General features: G+C 36.1%; 3 protein-coding genes across 4 annotated transcripts; 1 reads left to right on the top strand and 2 right to left on the bottom strand.

Moving 5' to 3' along the window:
* The first annotated feature begins 2,568 nt into the window (after positions 1-2,568).
* LOC107006410 lies at positions 2,569-5,477 on the top strand. The gene is made up of 4 exons (XM_015204972.2): positions 2,569-2,953; positions 3,773-3,841; positions 4,864-5,036; positions 5,154-5,477. The coding sequence occupies exons 1-4, from the start codon at positions 2,641-2,643 to the stop codon at positions 5,346-5,348; spliced, it is 750 nt and encodes a 249-aa protein (XP_015060458.1). The 5' UTR covers positions 2,569-2,640; the 3' UTR covers positions 5,349-5,477.
* A 584-nt stretch (positions 5,478-6,061) lies between these two features.
* Positions 6,062-13,841, bottom strand: LOC107006398 (trithorax group protein osa). 2 transcript variants are annotated; one of them, XM_015204965.2, is made up of 9 exons: positions 13,720-13,841; positions 11,357-11,681; positions 10,362-10,487; positions 10,240-10,279; positions 10,067-10,149; positions 8,971-9,039; positions 8,806-8,859; positions 8,254-8,382; positions 6,062-8,124 (listed from the first exon to the last, which is right to left on the bottom strand). In XM_015204965.2, exons 2-9 carry the CDS (start codon positions 11,639-11,641, stop codon positions 6,499-6,501), a joined length of 2,412 nt encoding a protein of 803 aa, XP_015060451.1. In that variant the 5' UTR covers positions 11,642-11,681; positions 13,720-13,841; the 3' UTR covers positions 6,062-6,498. The 2 variants fall into 2 exon arrangements, with proteins under 2 accessions (XP_015060451.1, XP_015060448.1); XM_015204962.2 differs by having other exon boundaries at positions 13,697-13,826.
* Positions 13,842-15,265: 1,424 nt separating this feature from the next.
* On the bottom strand, positions 15,266-21,963 carry LOC107008376 (GPI mannosyltransferase 2). The gene is made up of 8 exons (XM_015207385.2): positions 21,484-21,963; positions 20,601-20,706; positions 19,332-19,424; positions 19,056-19,251; positions 17,945-18,123; positions 16,949-17,199; positions 16,299-16,468; positions 15,266-15,859 (listed from the first exon to the last, which is right to left on the bottom strand). The coding sequence occupies exons 1-8, from the start codon at positions 21,863-21,865 to the stop codon at positions 15,692-15,694; spliced, it is 1,545 nt and encodes a 514-aa protein (XP_015062871.1). The 5' UTR covers positions 21,866-21,963; the 3' UTR covers positions 15,266-15,691.
* Between the last annotated feature and the right edge of the window lie 237 nt (positions 21,964-22,200).

Genomic DNA, 22,200 nt, shown 5'->3' with positions numbered 1-22,200 from the left:
TTGTCTACTTTGGAAACAGTCGAACTTGAATATGCACCATTTTTCCATGCGGGGCGAACTTTTTTCATTTCAAAGGTCAAAATGAAGGTCCATGAAAAATTTAGTTATTTTGTTTCAGGATTTCAAGATAAAAATTTTTTTATTGGCTATTGCAAACGGAAGTTCGTAAAATCTGTCTTTGACTGCATTGGAGCTCGTTTGAACTTTAAAATGCATTAATTTTTCCCCGCAGGACGACATGGTTCCATTTCTAAGGTTATAATGGACGTCCCTAAAAAAATTTTGTCATTTTCTTTTGAGATTTTTTGATATAAAAAGATTCATGGGCTATAACACACAAAAAATAGTAATTCTGTCTTTGTCTACTTTGAGACTCGTCTAAACATGAAAATACATCATTTTCCTCTGCGAGACAAACATGCTCCATTTATAAGGTCTTAATGGACGTCCATAAAAGATTTTGCTCTTTTTATTTTGTGATTTTTGAATTAAAAAAATCCATTGGCTATAGCACACGAAAATCGATAAAAACTGACTTTGTCTAGATTGGGTTCGTTTGAACTTGAAAATGAACTATTTTTCTCCGTGGGACGAAATGGTTCCAATTCTAAGGTCTTAACAAACGTCCATGAAAAATTTCGGCTATTTCTTTTAGAATTTTTGAATTAAAAAAATTCATAGGTTATAGCACACGAAAAATGGTAAATTCTGTCTTTGCCTTCTTTGGGCTAGTTTGAACTTGAAAATGCACCATTTTTCCCCGCGAAACAAACTAGTTCAATTTCTAAGGTCTTAATAGACGTCCATGAAAAATTTCATGCCATTTTATTTCGATATTTCCAAATTAAAAAATACATGGGCTATAACACACGAAAGTCTGTAAAATTTGTCTTTGCCTGCTTTGTGGCTTATTTAAACTTGAAAATACATATTTTTTCCTGCCTGTTAAACTCGTTCCAATTCTAAGGTCTTAAAAGATGTCCATAAAAATTTCGGTCATTTTGTTTTGAGATTTTCGGATCAAAATAATCCATGCGCTATAGCACATGAAAATCGGTAAAATCCTCTTTTGCCTGCTATGAGGCTCGTTGAACTTGAAAATACACCATTTCCCCCGGGGGACGAACTATTTCCATTTCTAAGGTGTTAAGGACGTCCATAAAAAAAATTCAGTCATTTTATTTAGGAATTTTCTGGATCAAAAAAATTAATGGGTTATGACACATGAAAAACGGATGCATTTTCAAGTTCAAACAAGCCTCAAAGCAGGTAAACACATATTTTTGCAATTTTTGTGTGTTATAGTACATAAAATTTTTGTGATCCGAAATACCCCAAAACAAAATGGCCAAAAATTTTCTTGGAAGTCCTTTAAGACATTGTCAATGTATCCAATAGTCCCGCGGGAAAAATGGACGCATTTTCAGTTTCAAACGAGCAACAAAGTAGGTGAACACAAATTTTACCAATTTTTGTGTGCAATATAGTTCATGGAATTTTTGTGATACGGAATTTCCTAAACAAAATGGCTGAAATTTTTCGTGAAGTCCTTTAAGATGTTGGCAATGTATCTCGTTCGTCCCGCGGGAAAAACAGACGAATTTTCAAGTTCAAACGAGCCCAAAGTAAGTAAAGAAAATTTTTAGCCGATTTTCATATGCTATAGTACATGAAATTTTTGTGATCCGAAATTTTTAAAAAAGTAGCCAAAATTTTTCGTGGACGTCTGTTAAGACGTTGACAATGTATCTAGTTCGTCCAGTGGGGAAAACAGACGCAATTTCAAGTTCAAACGAGCCCTAAATCAGGTAAACACAGATCTTATCAATTTTTGTGTGCTATTGTCCATAGAATTTTTGTGATCCAAAATTTTCGAAAGAAAATGACCGAAATTATTCGTGGACGTAAGTTAAGATGTTTGCAATGTATTCAGTTCGTCCTGCAGGAAAAATTGGCGCATTTTCAAGTTCAAACGAGCCCTAAAGCAGGTTAACACAGATTTTATCGACTTTTGTGTGCTATAGTCTATGAAATTTTTGTAATCAAAATCCCTGAAATTTTTGTAATCAAAATCCCCGAAATTTTCGTAAACGTCCTTGAAGATGTTGGCAATATTCATTTCGTCCCTCAGGGCATTTTCAAGTTTAAATGAGTCCCAAAACAGGTAAACGCAAATTTTATCAATTTTTATGTGCTATAGTCCATAAAAATTTTATGATCAAAAATTTACGAAACAACATAACCGAAAAATCGTATACTAACACTCACAAAAAAAAAAGGCATAGATCATATAGTCATATATATAGTTATAGTTCACCAGGCTATTTTAGATGGTCCTAAAAAATATTGGGTTACCATATTTAGAAAAATTCATGAACTAACATACACGAAAACTATCTTTTTTCTTATTATTTTTTTTCTTTTTCTAAATCATTTTTGTATTTATTCATAAAAATGATTGACCTTATGTTTATCCATACCTTTGAAAAAATATCAAATCTATCTACTCAGATCAAAACGTTGTCGTTTTAGCTTCATTTTCTACTTCTAAAGTATCTCTATAAAGAAAAATCAGAATCACAAAGAACTAAAAATCTTCACTCTCTCACTTCAATTCACTTTTTAAATCCAATCAAAGCAATGATTCTACAAACTACAATCAATTCTTTCACATTTTCATCTCAACCCATTTCAAGAAACAGTTTATTCTTTAAAAATCTGACCTTTTTCACCTCTCCTTTGTTACCCAAATCTTTTTTACCCAGTCTTGATTACAGATTCTATTTGGGTAACAAAAGGAGCTCATTGAGTGTTTCTAGTGCCAAAACTGGGTCAAAAACCACTCATGCTACTTTGCTTGAAGCTCCTGTCTTGTGGGTTGGTAGAGTTTGTGTATTTTATGCTCTTTTGAAAGCTGGTTTAGCTGGATCTCCTTCTAATCCTCTTGTTTCAGGTATTCTTGTTTTGTTTTACATCAAAATGGGATATGGTTGTCTTCTTTTTTCTTTTATGTGGGGAAGTGTGGTATTTGAGTCTTTAGTTTTGATTTGTAATGTGTAAATGAGAAATGGGGTTGTTTTAGTTATTTGGGAAATGTGGTGTTTGAGTCTTTTAGCTTGAGTAGTAATGTGTATATGAGATTGGGGTTGTTTTTTTATGTGGAAAGTTTGAGTCTTTAGCTTGATTTGTGATGTGTTAATGATAAGGGATTGTTTTGTTTGTATGGAAACTGTGGTTTTTGAGTCTTTTAGCTTGATTTGTTTGTGTTTTGGTTGTAGATTTATCAAGGATGAGGAGATGGGGTTTGTTTTCTTGTAGTGGGAAAGTATGCATTTGAGTCTCTAGCTTGATTTGTAATGTCTTAATGAGAATGAGGTTGTTTTTGTTATTTGGAAACTGTGGTTTTTGAGTCTTTTAGCTTGATTTGTTGTGTGTGTGTTGGTTGTAGATTTATCAAGAATGGGAAATAGGGTTGTTTCATATGTGGGGAAGTATGGTATTCGAGTCTTTAGCTCGACTTGTGATGTGTTAATGAGAATGATGCTGTTTTGTTTATTTAGGAACTGTGGTTTTTGAGTCTTTGAGCTTGATTAGTTATGTGTGTTGGTTGAAGATTTATCTAGAATGGGAAAGGGGGTTGTTTTCTTATGTAGGGAAGTATGTTATTTGAGTGTTTAGCTAGATTTGAATGTGTTAATGAGAAATGGGGTTGTTTTGTTTATTTAGGAACTGTGGTGTTTTGAAGCTTTGATTTGTTGTGTTTTGGTTGTAGATTTGGAGAATGATGGGAATGCTGAATTGGGTTTTGCCAAATGGTTTGAAGAGTTGCAAAGCAAACCAGGTTTGTGGAGTGTTCTTCGGTACATCTGCATTTGTTTGTGCTTTAGAAATGAAGGATTATATTGAATGAGATAATGTATTGATATGCTGATGAACAACTTTTGACTAGAAAATAATAATGGCTTTGTAGAAAGTTCGAGAAGTTCTTCTTTTCTTGTTTTTGATTTTTGCCGCAAGTTATTGGAGTATTACTTACATAACAAACTGTTTAATCAATGTTCCGAAGTTACAGACTAGTTTAGGAAAACAAAGGTATTAGTAGGACATGAACCATATATCTATCAACTGTGGGGGTTTTAGGTCTCAAGCCTCAACTTCAAATTCTTTAAGAGCAGCGGAAGATTTAGAAGTTTCATTAAATTCAAAATATTACGAAGTAAACACATGAAGAAGCCAAGGAGATTCAACATCTAATATATATACATAACTGATAATTTCAACCTTCTATATACAATGTAGATTATAGGTTTACGCCCCTCCAGCTCTGCCCCTGCCTAAGAGCTTGGTTGCTATTGAATATATCTCCCTCCTTGGCTCCTCTCTCCGCTCACTCCTGTAGAGTAGGTTGGATCAGAATTACACTAGTTGAGTTAAGCTAAGCCCTTGTTTACTTAGTCATTGTTGTTTTTTTCTTTGGATTAGAATAAGTAGGTTCCTTTTGGAAAATACCGAGAAAATGTGTGAGATCACCTTGCAGAAACATTTATTGCCATAGGACACTAATTTCCGTCTCCTTTTTCACTCTTTGGATGAAAGCAGTTAGTCTTGGACTACACATACATATTTGTATTTTTCTCCATTTGCTTACTTCAATAAATCCCATAGCTTTATTTTTGCTTAAAGCCCCAGTGGATCTTAGAGCGCTTTGTGCTTTTCGCCGTCTCATTTACATGTAAATGTAGTTGCTGCTTATCTTCAGTCCATTTATTCTTTCCGAACACTGCTTCCAAATACAGCTGCTTCCAAATACAGCTGCTTCGTAAGCAGACAAATTTAATGATATTCTTGTTCTTGTATTTACAGAGAAGGAAGCTACTGACAGAAGGAAATTAGTGAGCAAATGGCATCCTACCACCAAGGGGACCTTACGTCGAAATTACAGGGTACCGTCCAAACCTGAAGGAAAGCGCCTTCTCAAGTCCATTGCTTCCTTGCTATCAGATGATGACCACTTCAGAGATGCCACTTCTCACAAGGTAATGAGAGCTTTAAAATTTTCTCGTTTGGCGCTTTGCATAACGAGTATTTCTGAATATGAGCATGTATCTTTGTTCAACATCTCCTAAGAAGTATTTACTGTTTGTTTTCTCCAGGGTTGTCAGATTAGGAGGGAAAGTGCTCATGGAGAAAGTGTCTGTTGCAACAACGTTCGAGCATTGTTTGATGAGCTCCCTACGCCACACCTTATTGTCGAGATCACTCCTTTCCCAGCTGGTCCTTTAACAGAAACTGACTATGCTAAGGCTGAAAAACTAGAGAGGGTACTTAGATCAGGTCCTTCTGTCTGATTAAAGAGTGTCATGTTAAACTCCTTTTTGTATGTATTTCTTCTCTTTGTACATAAGCAAGAGATATTTGTGCAATGGTCCTACTCTTCAGAATCAAACTAAATCAAGAAAACATTTACTTATGCTTTATTTCCCAGGCTTATCCTTTCTCCCATTTCTCAATTTCATAGTGACAAAAGATCAAAGAACTTGTGTGAACATGTTTTCTTCCACATGAAACTTTAGATGGTGCTGAGCCTATGTAATCAGTGGTCTAGATTGAAAAAATTGTGGTAGTTGGAAGTCTAAAGATATGCTTGGCCACCTGAGCTTCAGTCTGCGTGGTAAGAGATCGATGCACGATATGTGGTTTAGACACATGTCACGAGTTTGAATTCCATCGCATGCTGCACCAACTAGCCAATGGAAATTTCTTCATTATTAAAAAAAAAAGTACAAAAAGAGGTTCTCATGAGAAGTCCAGCATAGTGAAGATCTTTGAGTAGTGCAATGGATGAGTTGTTCCTTAACCAAATGTTTTGAATTCGAGCTTTGATATGAAAAAATTCTCAATAGAGAGCACTTCCCCCATTGGGGCGCTATGTGGCATTAATACATATTAGCTGGACTCCAATGCAGATATCAGACACCAGAGTATAGAAAAAACAGAACAAAACAAAAAAAAAGGATTGATGGCAAGCTTCTTCTCTGCATTTACTTGAAAAAGCCTTACTAAACTCATTATCAAACGTTGTAGTATTAATTCTAGTACAACTTATACAAGAGATGAACTTGTATTAGCAATATGAGAATAAAAGTTTATGTAAACACTAAAATGCCCATAAATTGAGGTTTATCTATATCAATCAGTGTACTAGTACTTACTGTGCTAGTGCATCATTCCCTACCCACCCCAAACTCCTTCAACAAGTTGGCACCAAGCAAGTATATGCATATCCTAAATACATTGCTTTTCCAGTAAAATATATCTATCAGAAAGCATTTTCTGCAGTACAAGGAGAATTGAAGGGGTTGGATACTGTCTCTATGACCCCCAATAAGAAAAATTGCATATTAAGCATCATCACTGATGCATTGACAGCATAGAATTCTACTTTAAGGCTTTAGAGGGGGTAGGGGGTGGAATCAACACGAAGGTCTATAGTTTGAATCATTTAACTCCAACAGAGGCCATCAAGTCTTCATATTCAGGATCATTCTCTTGCTTTTCTGCCATTGCTGGATTACCACCAGGATGAGGATGTCGAGGGACTGATGTGGGTGAGAAGGGGTCATATATTTGATGTGCTCCAGCGGAGCTAGAGGCAGGCCTACCATGACGGAGGAAGACATTGTTGGGAGCCTCAAAGTTCTGTGGTCTAAGCATGGAATTTGGATTATTTTGCTCAAGAGGCATGGAGTTCACTCTAGGAGGGAAAGAACCTACATGATTTGGAGCTGGCCTAAAGTTCATAGGTTGCATTTGAGGGACAGTAGGTGAAGCTATACCCTGATTTGAAAATGTCGGATGCCTAAATTGAGGGAGAGGGCCAGCAGGTCCTCGAGCAAAATCAAGTGACATAGGTGGTCCTGACTGACTAATCTGATTGCTTAATTGGGGTCTTTGAAATCCTTGAATGACAGGTGGGGGATTTGGATTGTCTATTGCTGGTCGTAGATGAGGGCGCATCATTTGGTTTGAAGGTGTACGGTCCTGAGATCCAAATTGACTAATTAGCCTGGAAGCGGCTGGATTCTGTGAATGGTGAGGCTGGAATGTAAAATCGTTACTGGGCTGCAGTGGCTTTGGAGTTATAAAGGAAGTAGGCCTCATAGAATTCATATTAAGAGAACTTACAGGAATTGGATTAGGTGAGAGACTTGGATTGATTGGTTGTCCACTAGACACAGAGTGGTTCAAGAAATGTGCAGGGGTAGATCCTGAAGATGGACGCAATGGAGGAGGCATATGTGCTGATGGAACTGGTCCAGATGATTGGGGTGCTAAATTATGGCCCTGGAAAACATCAACATGCAGAGCTGCAGAGACACCCATTGGGCGTGAAGCAAGATGATGACTTCCTTGAGGGGAAACTGTGGGGGGAGCCATGACAATCATGTTGCTTGGACCTTGACCTGTCTGGTTGTTCCATGGTGACTGTGACCATCCAGGGGGGTTCCCAGCTGGGTTCAATGGTCGATCTGGATATGCTGTAGGAGGGACAGACTGAGGCAATGAAGACATTGCTGGTCTGACAACTTGCGGAAACCCTGTTGGACTCGGTTGGCCCTGAGAAAATTGAGGTGGAGTCATATTGGATTGAGGTGGTGTAGATCCTAAAGATGGTATAGGATGTCTAAGTCCACCAATTTGTCCAAAATGAGAGGAAGGCATATATGGCTGCTGCATTAGTGGTGCCTGTGGGCTAGAGTGAACAAAAGGGTTTCGAGGAACTGAACCAAAACCATCTTGCATACCATGTGGTGGACCAAAGGGTGAGGATGTATTTGACAGGTTGGTAGGTGAAGGTGATACTTGGTGAGTGTTGCTGACCAAGGATGCTGAAGACATCCCGGAGTTAGCGGGTCCTGGAAATCGAGGTACTGGATTCTGAGATGTCGGTCCAGGAAACCATTGCCCTTGGTATGGCTGGAAATGACTTTGAAGTTGAGCAGGTTGTGCTCCAAAACCTGGTTGAGCCATCCCTTCCACAGGAGGAGTGAGGCCAGGTGTTGTTTCAACGGAAATAGATTCTCCATCACCTGAAGCTTTTGTGGTTGTGGCCGCAGGAGTCATCTGAGAACCAAATGGAACACTTAACTTTATGACACACACAAAAAAAAAAAAAAAAAAAAAGAGATACTGAATTGCCGCATTGGTATTCACAGTAAAACCAAGTAGAACATCATAGTACTGTGTACTTACTGAAGCTGGGGTAACCAGAAGTTCAATTAAAGCAACTGCAGCATCAACCTTTTCATACGTCTCAGCTGATACTTGGACATGCATTTCCTCAAAAGCACTAGAGTCATTTTCACCAGAGGTAACTTCTACCTGGGGAAGGATTAAAACACACGTCAATTTTCAAGAAATCAAGGTGAACAACAGGTATATGTTGTTGCAGCTCATACAGGAGGCTTGACAATCCAGACATGATGATCTAATACTAGGAGCAAGTAGAACATAGATTGCATATAAACTACATTTTATAGGTGTCTCTAGCCTAGTCTACAACAACATATCCAGCGTGATCCCATAAATGGGCCCTGGGGAGGGTGGGGTGTACGCAGACCTTACCCCTACCTTGGTAAGGTAGAAAGACTTTCAGACAAGACATTCGGCTCGAGGAAAGCATTCAAAACAGGTTTGAGAAATACCAAGAGTGCAAAGCTATAACCAGAGTATTGATCATCAGCAATTGTACAATTATATGACACACTGAATATAAATATACACGATGGATTGAATGGACTTTACCTTCTCTCCAGTATCTGCTTTAATACCATAAACCTTCACTTGAGCTCCAGTTTCCTGGTTTTCAATACAATCAGAAACACTCGGTGTTGACCAGGAACACTATTTTACTATGCAATCAACTAAAATATGTAGAACTTTAAGGTCTTGGATGCTAGAAACAATTACCTTTTCCAGTTGCTTATGAGCAGGACCAAAAATCAAACCAATGAAATTGTACCCGGGATGTTCTTTGATCTGCATTGAGAACAAATAGAGATGCCTCATGAGGATCTATCACTTCCCCTTTTAGTGATAAGACGGATATTCTTACTCCGTGTCAGTAGTAACAGATGGAATATGTCATGTCTCTTGATTAATATTTAATATGCTTTCAGATTTTTGTGCTTGTATCATACAGCTTGACCTTCTAAAAGGACAAGAAAGTCAGTAATAAAATAATGGCATGGCTCTTAATTACTATATGCCACAGTTTTAAGTTTGTGTCATATAGCTTGACCTTAAAAAGCAAAAGAATTGTACCAAAAAAGAGGTCAGACAGTTTCCATCTGCATGATTTACACTGAAGAACTCGCAGGAGTCACTTAAAGAAGAATCAAAAAAAGAAATCATTTATAGGTTGTATTTAGGAATATATCACAATTGTTCTACTTTATCTGGATACCGAGTACAGGTTACAGTTTGAAATACACATGGACATGAGATACTTAGCCAGGTGAATACCCTGAACTAACTTGAGCTAAATTTCCCTGTTAAACAGTAAAACATGGCTTATAACTAAATCAAATCATTAAAACCCTTAAAACATAAACTAAGAAACACCTAGCTTGTGGCAATCAGAATCAGTATATAATAAAAGACATGACAATGAATAAGTGCACATCTGCCATTTCATATCTAAACCTACTCTTTTTTAATGTGGAAACATAGATTGGTGGGAGGAGAACGACAGCTAATAACAATTTTCTCCATAAGTCTCCGTTAATCCATAGTTTGTCTAACTTGTTTTGCTAGGCCAGGCCATCATTCTCATTGATATCAACACATATTCAAGTCTTGTAAGAATATAAATGTAGTTAACAGAGTCGTAATTTTAAAGCCGAGGAGAAGTGTAATCCAATACAATACAGATGATCCTTAATCTTGTTCCAGTTGATAAGAATTCTAAAATTTAAGGAATCAACTCACAGAACCCAACGGGAGAACTATTGGAACAAGAAAAAAAGAGAAAGAGCACAAAGTGCCTAAAACTGGTTTAACTTACAGGTACTGGAATTTTTGCCTCCTTTGGTAAAGGCTTATATCCAGCAGGTGGCTTATAACTGGGATTCAGTTTTAAAATCTCCCCTGGACATGAATAAAAACAGATAAGATGTATGGTGTATTTGATAATGGAAGAGTAAAAGTCAGTGACTCAAGGGATCAATCATAACATACCAATGATTTCCCGTTTTTCATGTTCCAGTGATCTCACATTCTACATCCACAGAAGACATCGTCAGCTTTAGAAGCTAACGCAAGCAAAATTCGCAACTAAAGATCTTAATGATTTAATTTACCTCATCATTAGGTTGATGATCTGAAGACTCGTGATGTTTAGCAGGAGAGGCTAATAATGAGTCTTTGCTGCCTTCTCCCTCCAAACCCCTAGAACTCAGTAGTTGTGTTATTTGATCCACACGACTCTGCCCAAAATTTGTAAGGCAGCAATATCACTTAGTGGCACCTGGAGTAGGAAATTAATAAAAGCCATTCACACAGAATTACACCGTCTTTTATGACCGACAAAGGGAAAGCCACCAAGCCATACTCCATCAGGGGAGGGGGAGGGGGGGGGGGGTTGATAGAGTTATGAAGTTCTTCAAGAAACGATCAAACTGAAAACAACAAGAAAACCATGGATTCCAGACTAGGATGATTCTCATGTCGCACAAATATATATGAATGTAATTAAGGTTTATTTCTGCGTTGCTCGAACTACCCTAAAATGTTTGCTGCACCCATGTCAAGTCCTCCAAATATGCACTACTTTTGACGGATCTGCCATGCACCCGTCAACATTTTTGAAGAGAACGAGCAACATACTTTATTTTCAGCTGTTTGATCAATGTAACATAATGTGTATACATATTGCATATAGACGCATGTAAATGTGCAGTTACACATAACCTAACATGGTAAAACAAAACTTCAATGACTGTTTTGGAGTGCTTTTGTCCATTTTGCGGATTTCTAAAAGAAAGGCATGCCCTGTTACGATTCTCTGTATCTATATGAGAAACACATGCATAGATTTAATATTAAGGATCACAAAACATAAAGCGCACAAAAGGTTGTGTAATCTCAACACGTCCCTACGATGTTGAGTTTGGAACTAATGTCAGATTGTTTTCTTCTAATGAAGAATATAAAGGTCATTTCTTTCTGATGCAAGAAATTATAAAGGAACTTAAAAACAAAAAAAAAAACAATATATATTTCTCAATTTCAAGACAAAGCTTAAAAAAGAAGAGAAAATGTAAATAGGTATATATTGCAAAACATTCTAAAGCACCTGATATGCCAATGCTCTTGCTTTTCTGACAGTAGTATCTTGAGTGAGATCAGGGCCCCATTTAGTTTTCCTTTGCACCTGTTTAGTGCTATCTTCATTTACAGAATCACTAGCTTCTTTTTTTCCTACTCGAAATACCGGAACCAATGAACCTGCTAACTTGTTCTTTGGTATCACAAATCCAGTTTTATTGGCAAACATAGATATCTTTGGGCCACTCAATGGTGTTGCAGATGAAGCTGCCGTCTGAATGCGGCTAGATGCCTGCTCAAGTTTTGTGCTCATGTTTACTTTTAAGAACACCCAGTACTCGGTATATCAACACCTGCATCAAGAAATCAATCCAATGCGATTCATAAGCCAATTGAAAACAAACAAATGATTCAAGAAAAAAACATTAAAATCTAAGTAACTTATCTAACATTGTATCCAATTCTGACAGTAAGTAATTAAACCATTAGATAGCGAAATCAACAGAGATTAGTTCAACAGCTCACAGACACAAAACATAGGCAGCTATTTGAAACTCCACCCAATACCACCAAATTAAGCTAGTAAAAGCTACATTATAACTACTGCTTGTGCTATTACTACACGTACAAGGAAAAACACTTTTTCCCCTTCTAGCAGATAGATATTACAACATATAAGAGCTCTTCATCCTTTTACAACATAAGGAGCTCTTTACGATTCCGTAGCTAGTAAATCTTTGAGAAAAAAAAACTAAAATGAATATGAGGCAGGTCATCAGTACACTTTAGGCCTTAACGAATCTTTGATTAAGTTTTACCTTGAGCACATAACTGCCACAATATAGGCAAAGTCAGGAGAATAAGAAACATGAAACAAACCAATAATTAATGGACCAAGTGAAGTGCATCGAGGACAGGAATGGAGAACTATTACATATTGTTTCATTTGTTTTGTTTATTTTACTATTTGCGGTAGATTACATTCATTTTGAGCCAATTGTCTACTGTAAATAGTCTCTCTACCCCACAAAGTTGTGGACTAGGGTAAGGTCTGCGAACATTCTACCCTCCCCAGGCCGACTTGTGGGATTAACATTGGGAATATTGTTGCTTTCAGATCTAAGCCTTGACACCTCTTTGTGTTTGTGCGTATATATAAAATTTCTTTTTTTTATAACTCAAAGACCGAAGTTCAAGCTGAAATAAGAATAATGTGCACACCAATTCTCTGCAAATCTTCACAATCTTGTTTCTTCAGATACATTTTTTAAAAACAGAAAAATGCACATAGACATGAGCTTACAATGATGATGATGTTTGAATAAATAGTATGCACATAACTAATTACAGAATTGAGAACAGAATGACCCCTGATTTTCTACTATAACTGCTATAAAACCCTAACTTCAGAAGATACTCCTAAATAGACATAAACCTCAAAACAAACATTTAAAAATTTGAACACCCTAATGTCAGTGTTGTAGCATGTATGGCCAAGTACTTTGGAAGATTAACTGTTTGTGCTTGGGAAATTAATTTGAAAAGCACTTTTGTCAATATAAGAGCAGACCAAGGTACCAAAGTGCTTCTTCAAGGGAAAGACCGTTTTTTCAGCTTCTACTACTAGTCACAAACACTTAAGTATTCCCTAAAAGCTTGGTCAAATATCTTCTACCCTCTAAAATAAGCACTTCAAAAAAAGGAACTTTTGGCTTCCCAGAAGCTTGGCCAAACATGCTATAAATCTAGTGTGCATGCATAATTCTTTTTTTGTTTTGTTTTGTTTTGTTTTCCCCAAAGTTACATAGCAAACAACTCTTCATGAACAGATGGGGATATTAGGATAGACTGTATCATCCATCAACTAATCCCCATCAAACAGATTGTTATATCACAAACTGAACTTCCCACTTTCCTCATCCACAACTTTAAAACTTTCATTTTCCATACCAAACCCCCAAATCATTTCACACAGAAAGGAAACAACATACTTTGGAAATAGCACAAGAACAACAACTGGAGTCCAGTGTAAGCAAACCTTACCCCTACTTCGTGGGATGTAGAGAGGTTGTTTCCGAAACACCCTTGGCTCAGAAAATATGTCAATTAATAATGAAATCACTACAGAGCATTCAGAAAAAAGGAAACAAAACTACAGCGCTTGAACTGAACTTTTCCAGCAAAATCTACAACATCCCATTTCACACAGAAAGAAAACAGCAATATTCAACAACAGCACAACAACAAAAAACTGAATCTTGAAATGTATAACAACAAAACCAACCATAACCCCTCAAATAAAAACCTTAAAATGAAAACCCCATGTCATTTTTTGCACCAAAACGCAGGAAAAAACACATTTTTTTACCAAGAGAATCGCTAGAAATGTACTCTGAGGATTTTGGATGAATCTTGTATGAGAATTGAAGCTTGAATGATATGATGAGTAACGAGCAAAAGACGCTGGGTTTTTTTGGGGGTTAATGGAAGAGGGTTTATGATTCTATTGGTCCATTTTTTTTGTTTTATTTTTTATAACTAGTAAAATTACGAATTTAATATTACACAATTTATAAAATAATACTTAAAATCGATCGTTCATTAACAAACATTTATAATGTAAAAGAAAAATAAAAATTATTATATCTTAATATTTATCCTTAATAACATAAGCATAAATTAATGACTGTAAAAATACATATCAGTATCTGTAATATAAGCAATGATGTCAGTCAGTCATTCGAGATGAGACCGTGAAGAAGAAGAGGAGGTTCAAATTTTTTATTGTTTTAAAATGAGAGGAAACCCTTCTATTTATAGACAGTAAAAGGTAGTGTGAACAAATATTTATTGTGTCTTATCGGAAACGTTACAACTATTTAGAAAAATTACAACCCTTCGAAAATGCCACAACCTTTCATTAAAAGTCACACTTTTCATAAAAGTTGAAACTCTTCATTAAAGTCGTAACTTTTCATAAAAGTCGCAACTTTTCATAAAAGTCGCAACTTTTCATAAAAGTCGCAACTCTTCGTTCGCAACTTTTCATGAAAGAGGAAGGCTAGTTTTGAAAATGAATAAATTAAAAATGAATTCTTGTTTGTGGTGGCGCCATATGGACAGGCCTACGGTTCTCTTTTATATAAATATATGATATGATATGGTGTTCAGTTAGTTTAAGCACACCCCGATTAATTTCATATGGTCATCTTTCACGAGCAACACGGACTACAAGGTTGCTTAAATATGGACAAAGATTTTGTTGAAGTGATAACTATAGTTTAATTATGTGGTATTTTCGATTAGAATCTAATTTTGTCACTCCATAAAGCGAATATTGAACATGAGATGGAAATTTAAAAATATTAATCTCATGACTCTCATCCAATTTTCCAAATATAATAAACAATTACCTTCATGTGAAATTTTTTACTCGAATTGTGATTTAACCGTTGCTCGAAGAGAATATTAAACACCACAACATTATCCAAACATAATTAACAATTCAATTCCTATGGTAGGAAAAGGTTTTATTGTGCTTCGAAATAACTTAATTGATATGGAAGGTGGTGGGATCGATCTTCTCTCAACGACCTCTAAATTGAGTTTTTAAGCTTAGAATTTACCTAATGCAATTCAAAAATCTTATTTTAGTTGGACTCTAATATATACATCGAATATCATATTATAGTAGGTTAAAAAAATCGATCGACTTATTAATAGCAAATTTACATCTATTTGTATCTACTTAATTATCAATCCACTAGTTTTTCTAATCCTATTCGATTTTTCCTTTTAATTTTCTTACGCTCGTGACTTAAAAGCTATACGGAGATAATTTTACCATTGCTCCATCCAAAGTCCTCTTCATTTCTCAAAAAGTAATAGGAAAAAAAATGTTATCTCATCAAATAATTCAGTGTAGAAGTATCAAACGTTCAACAAAGGGCCGGATCCAAAAGAATGTGATATAGATAGTCTGTCCTGATACAAGCATCAGTCACTAATTTCACGGCTAAAATATGTTACGTGTAAGTCATACGGAAATAACTTTATAGTTACAAATCGTTACATAAGCAAAGCAAAATTGGTTTTGCTACATTCATGTTAGAGTCTATTGAAATCTTTCTAATTAATGTAAAATCAGAACATTATGTCCAAACAGAGATTTTCAAGGTTTGAATGTGAAGAAATCAACTCTGCAACCAGTATCAACACCTCTACAATCTACTCTACTTTTATCGTCAAAACTGGAATGGCTAATGCTGCTGCGAGGTAGCCATCGGAAATGATACTTCAAAAAAACGAGGAGATTATGGTAAATCAGACGAAAAGAAAGTTCAGCTTCAAGATACCACGCGTCTCAGGTGAAGGGGTAGAAATTAGAGAAGAGCAAACTTCCGAGCAAGATGTAAGCTGCACAATATGTCCAGATAATGTATCCCCATCTCTTGCTAAGACGAGGTGATGCCATGACATATGAGCCAAACCAGTAGAGAGGAGGGCTGGCAGATAAGAATCGTGTTGAAACCTGTCAAAGTGATCGGAAGAGAGTCAAATATAGGTTTTGCTCAGGGTGTTTATCTAGGTTGACAGACTTATTAACTTGAGATGAAACTAAAACTTTCAATCAACTAGATTCAGATTCTCATACTCAGAAGGCAGTGTTGATGCACAAAAGTAACAAGCGCAAAGGGAGATGATCATTTCGTGCCAGAGGACAAGGTGAGCACGAAAGTATAAACCATGTCCGTAACCAGAACATGAAAAGAAGTTCATCAGCTGAAGAACTCAAGACTCCCCAGAAGAAGTTCAACATACGTTTAGTAAATGAAAAAGGACTGGGCAAATTGGAAATACTAAAGGGGAAATTCAGTTCAATAATAGTTACCCACCATTAAACCAAAAGCTAGGAAAATATACTCCTAGTAATCACGTCACTTTAAAAAAAGGGAAAGAGGTCAGCCAACCTGTACGTGCATGACAAAGAAAGCCGTTGCAACCATGACCACAAGGTGTAGAATGAAGGGAACAAGAATAATTGGTTTGAATCCTGGATTCTCTGATGATTCATCTTCTGACGGCTGTACCACATAGTTTTCTTCTCTCAGAGCTGGTTTTCGCCGTCTAAGAGAGTCACCTATCAAAAGTGAACTAAACAATGAGCAATGTCTTCACGTTACAAAATTTTGAAATTGAGTCTCTAGAAGAATGTGATGAAACATATAACCACTCATTTTTATATGAGTTGGATAGAAATAAAATCATACTAATTCACAGATAACAATATCACAAAGTGCAGCAACATGAACAAGGAGATCACCCGAGCAAGGATTAGAAGTTCAAATCGAATGCAAACATTGAAAGGAAATGCGAGACAAGGAAAACTATAAGTGTGGGCAAGTGTATCTGAATGCATAACCGCACTACATTCAAAATGCTCAATCATAAGCAGAGTACCACCTTTGTTATACCAGCTAATAAAATTTAGCAGTGGCCATATACTAGACAAGAAAAATTGATGGCCCATCGTTAGTTGTAATCAGAAAAAACATAAACTTCCTCTCGTAATTCATAAAAGCATACATCTTATGAAAATGATTTACATATCAAGCTATACCTTGCCCGGCATTAGATCTGTTTTCTGATGGAAAGCCAACACTCTTGGATCCTGCATTTCTCCCCAGAGGCATGGGTGAAGTAACACTTCCTTTATTTGGAGAGGATTCCCGAAAACCAAGTGACACAAAAACCTCAGGCCATAGCTTCACATAGTGTATGATTGTGCAGAGAGCAAGAGATAATATTGGAGATGCAAGAACAAAATTTGGAATTTGTTTTACTTGAAAATACTTTAAGAAACCCACTCCCCTGAGAAAGAAGAAACAGCAAAGTCAGCCTCTGCTCTTGGCGGCAATCAACATGGAGTTTAGCTGAGGATACTGGCGTTTTACTTTTACTTTTACTTTTTCTACTCACTCTTTTCTTTTATCCTTTATTTTTTTGGTGTATAAGCTAAAATAATGCATGAGAATGATATCTATCAATAAGGACTATCTTAGGTATCAAATGAGCATTTACATGAACCTATTTTCTGTGACTACTGTCTGGCATCACCTTTCCTCACCAAAGAAATTAAGCACAGCTACACAGGGTGAGTAACTGGTGGTCACTTGGCCTGACCAATCACCAATGAGAAATTTCCTTTCTAGATAAATATTCATTGAGGTCGTAGGGGCCCACCAGAGCCCCACCCAAGTGGCATCTCATTTCAAATAGATTCCAAAAAAATAAAATTCAACTATACCTTAAAGAATGGCTAAAAGTGAGAGATCGGAATGTGAGGGAAAGATCAAAGTAGCTTTTAAGCCATTTTCTTTATAAATTATTAACAGAGAATATAGAGGCAACAATGGGTCTAAACCTTGAGTAGGTATTCTAGGGTATTATGACTTTGTAGAAGTACAAGAAATAAAAAATTGTTCTGGTAATCTTATAAAGAAAACAATCGTACACCCAAAGTTTCAGCACAATAAGATCAAATGTAGTTTAATATCTACCAGATCAAATTTAATGTGGAAGAGGCAAGTGAGAGTTTGAAAAGGTACCAACATACCAATAACGACTTTGAATATAGTTGTAGAGTAAAGGAAGTCTTGCCTTGCACCAAGGCCTCATTTCATCTGAACTGCCTCCCACACACATATTGTAGTACCCATAGGCTTGAAAAGCAATAAATGGGAAAATGATGAATAAGCTACGCAAAGCCCCAGAAAGAAGAACTACCAAGGTCCCCTGGTAACATGTGGAAGATTTTGTCTGAGTAATCTTAAACAACCAAAACATCACTTTCTCTAAAGCTACATGCTATATTTTTCGAATTCCGAGAACAATTGATGCTCAAACAAATGATAGTTCATAATCATGATAACTACGAAGTATACATAACGCAAGCCACATAATTCAACAATTATGTTCTTTTGACGTCAAATATAAAATGCTAAAACAGTCAAACTAGCAACTTAAACACCCATCTCCAGCCAAATAGTGCAGCATAATATGGTAAGGAGCGTGAAACTCCAAAACAACTTTGCTCAACCACCATTAAGTTAACAAAGATGAGATTTAACAAGAGTATTGGTGATGAGCCATTTCAGATCAAAAGAAGAAAACTGATCCATGGAAAGGAGAGGGATAGGAGTAGTAAGGTGTTTGAGTTTGAAAAATATTTGAGGGAGATAATGAGAGGAATAAAGTGGGTGGAAATGAAGAAATTGGTGCAAAAGCATGTACAAAATAAGAATCAGAAATGCCTTAGTCTCTCTCCTCTGCCTCTTCTCACATTTGAAGCCCCTCTTGGTCTCAAAGTTCACCTTCTTAAGGTTAAAGCAATAGCCGTAACCCTACTTAAAAATCATGGTTGAAAAGCCTGACAGGTCATCTGGTTTTGTTTCATAGATGATCAAACCCAGCCCCACTTGAGCCATCATACATGAGTACATTTTGTTACCACTCATGGCATGCCAAGTTAAATAGAAGTCCCTGAAGCTCCTCGGGAAGTAGTGTGCCAACTACAGCTTTCGCAAACTCACAGTAAACAGTGCGGCTAAATTGAGTAAGCCTCTGCCACTTCTTCATATAGTGAGAACAATCATACTGTACTAACCACTGATACAGAAACAAAGTTGCATTGGTCAAAGGAAGAACAGCAACAGAACAAAACTTACACCAACACTTTTTCTAACAAAAGCTGTTTTGTAGGACCTATGCATTGTCTGGAAACAAATATAGCCAGCATTAAGCACTCCGTTCGACCTTGCATATCCAGTGAGAGCCAGCCAAAGTGTTGCAATGTTATTTGAACCCCTCATGAGATAATACGATCCTCCAATGGAACACAAAGCATACATACTCTCAGTATATCTGTGAACAGAAAACAGAATATACTCATATGCAAGTCATCATAAAATGAGGCGAATGCAAGGCAAGACAAAAGAAAATACATTGTTGAGTAGAATATGGAGGCGGGATTAAGGCAAAACAATATTGTAGCTCTCAATGCCACCTCGGAATCCTTCAAGATAATAGCTGAGAGCCTGTGGACCAATAACATAAAGAATGATAAGCAGATTAATAAAAGCAAATAAATTCATAAATGTGCAAAGACAGTGTATCTAATGTATTATATAAGAATGAATATAACATATCATTATGAATATGTAAGTACCAATTGTGTAGTTTGTGCAAACAAGTGGAGAATGACTATCCAGAAACCATCAAAGGACTATGAGATAACTCAATTGACACACTTGGCCTTCAAATCATCTCAAAAACTTGCAGTAAATTACTTGTGCAACTTCCAAAAATTCATATTTGAGTTTAGTTTAAAACACACTAATGCCATGATGTTCTCCACAAATAAAATTTCATATAAACTACCCTATCAATTTCAAACTAACTTGAATGAACATTTAAGTTAGAGACATCAATCACTCCAGTCAAATCTTCTAGACTATTTTTATATGAAAGCGTTACACCAAATAACCCAAATAGAAATCATGAACAATGAAACAGCTGAGCAGGGTGAAGCCATGTACAAATAAAAAGTGTTCGTTCCATATTATGCAAAGGACATCTGAAGTCCAAAATTCAAATACAACATTCATGAGGTTATAGCTTTGAAGTTTGAGAAATTTCTATATGATTGCAACTTCAATTGCAAGACACTTTATGGGTTTGCCCACTGCAAGACATTTTCACTTTTCCTCAGAATGCCCCAAAAAAAATCCTTTAATAAGGTGATGTTCACACACCAAAATAGAAGGTCAATTAAACAGAGAGTTAACCAGGAAAACATGAAAATTTATAGCATTTGAACTATCACAGATGTTAAATAATCCATATTATTGAAAACAAAATTGATATTATACTTTTGAACTAACTGTGATATCAAAAAGGGTCTTAAATACAAGTGTCAGGAGATCTCTCATTTTCATGTATCAATGATCAACAATATCTATTCAAAGTCATAAACTAATTCCACGGTCAAAATTCTACATACTGCAAAATAGTTACATGTTTAGTCATTAGTGCCAATCCAACTTATCAACTTTCATGCACTAACGTGGGAATTTTAAGAGTCCTTGCTATCCAATTCTTGAGATGTTGTGGCATTGAAAACTTAATTTAAACCTAGAAGTTTCTCCACATGGCAGAAGAAGGAACAACTTTCATAAAGAAGTAACACTTGCTAAAGCAAAACTGGACATTACCTGTAAAGATAAAAAGAAGCCAAAACAAATGCTAAGTTATTGAGCACATAACCAGATAATCCGAGAACAGCTCTCTGTCCAATAAAAGGTATCAATGGGGCAAACACTACAAAAACAAACATTCAAGAACTTTTTTCAATATAATAAGTAACAACTGCCAAAAAAAAAATAATTTAAAAATACTGACTTCGCCACGAAAACGAGAAAAGGAAAATTACCTGCACAATGAGCATCATTCTTAATGAGCAAGATACAACTTTTGAAGCATGACATGTAACAGACCATTGATTTCACAGTTTATCTATATCTATACTGCAAAATGTCAATCTTGTTGTTTACATAGTCTCTATTAGAACCTTTATGCGTAGCGGAATAGTGACACCATGCTTATCTATATCTCTGTCATGAAATGTCTCTCTCTACCTTCTAAGATAAGGGTAAAGTCTGTAAACACCTACTCTCTCCAGACCCCACTACTGGGATTACACTAGGTATGTCAATCATGTTGCTAAGTAGCTTATATAGTCTCTCTTAGCTCCTGTTTGGGCGCACGGCTTCTTTCAAGTAGTGCTTTTTCAAGTGATGTTTCTAAAAAAGTATTAGTACTTTTTAAGAGTCTTCTTAAGCACTTCTTCAATAAGCATTTGATGCAATTAGCTTATAAAGCATTTAAAACTTTTGTATTTCACAAAAATAACCATAAAGTACACATTTTTATGCTACAATGGGATAACAAATAGAACAACTCTGACAAGGTAGATAGGTTATTTCCGAAAGAAACTCAGCTCGAGTAACGCAAATCAACAGCAGCTAAGAGGAAAATTATGCTTATCCTGTTGCTAGTATTATTAATCCACAAAATGATTGAAAAAAAGAGAATTACCGGTTCGTGAAAGCAAAGAGATGCAAATCGGAATCAGAGGAAAAAAAGCGTAGTTCTGTTCATACTCATATCCACACTGCGCAATTCGTACAAAGTACACACTATCCCAAACAATGCTATCCTCGATCACCGATGCCAATCGCGGGAGGAGAACCGGCGGCGAGTCGGATTTCGAGTAAGAATTTGAACCGGAAAACAATCCGATAATGGACGTGGTGTTGGAGAGGCAGCTAGGGTTTATCGAAGCGGAGGTATCGTAAGGGCTGAGCAGTGATCTCCATAGAACTATCAGGGAGATTAGCACGAGCCTTGAAATGAAGGCGTATTTGAGAACGAGACGAGTGTGGTGATGATGGAGATCGGCAGTGGATTTTCCGGCCATTTTACTGGCGGCGGAGAAAGGAGGTTAACGGCGGACGGCGATTGTGTATATAATTATGCTAAACGGAAAATTGAAATGTAAGTTAAGCAAATATAATTTCCTTTTTTTAAAAAAAAATTGCTTTATTTGATTAAAGAAAATTAATCATTAAAAATAAAAATATATTTTCTGATCATGGCAAAGATTAATCCAAAATGTTTATTTTATTATTGTTTGGTTTGGTTTAATAATATTGCTTATCTTAGTAAGATTACGAATATATTAAGAAAATAACGTTTTATAAAAAAATAAAATTTATCTAATTAGAATCTCAAAATACAGTAATATTTATAAGA

The sequence above is a fragment of the Solanum pennellii genome, chromosome 1, assembly GCF_001406875.1.
Source record: "Solanum pennellii chromosome 1, SPENNV200".
Taxonomy (NCBI): Eukaryota; Viridiplantae; Streptophyta; class Magnoliopsida; order Solanales; family Solanaceae; genus Solanum; species Solanum pennellii.
This window is presented reverse-complemented; position numbering and strand designations above follow the sequence as displayed.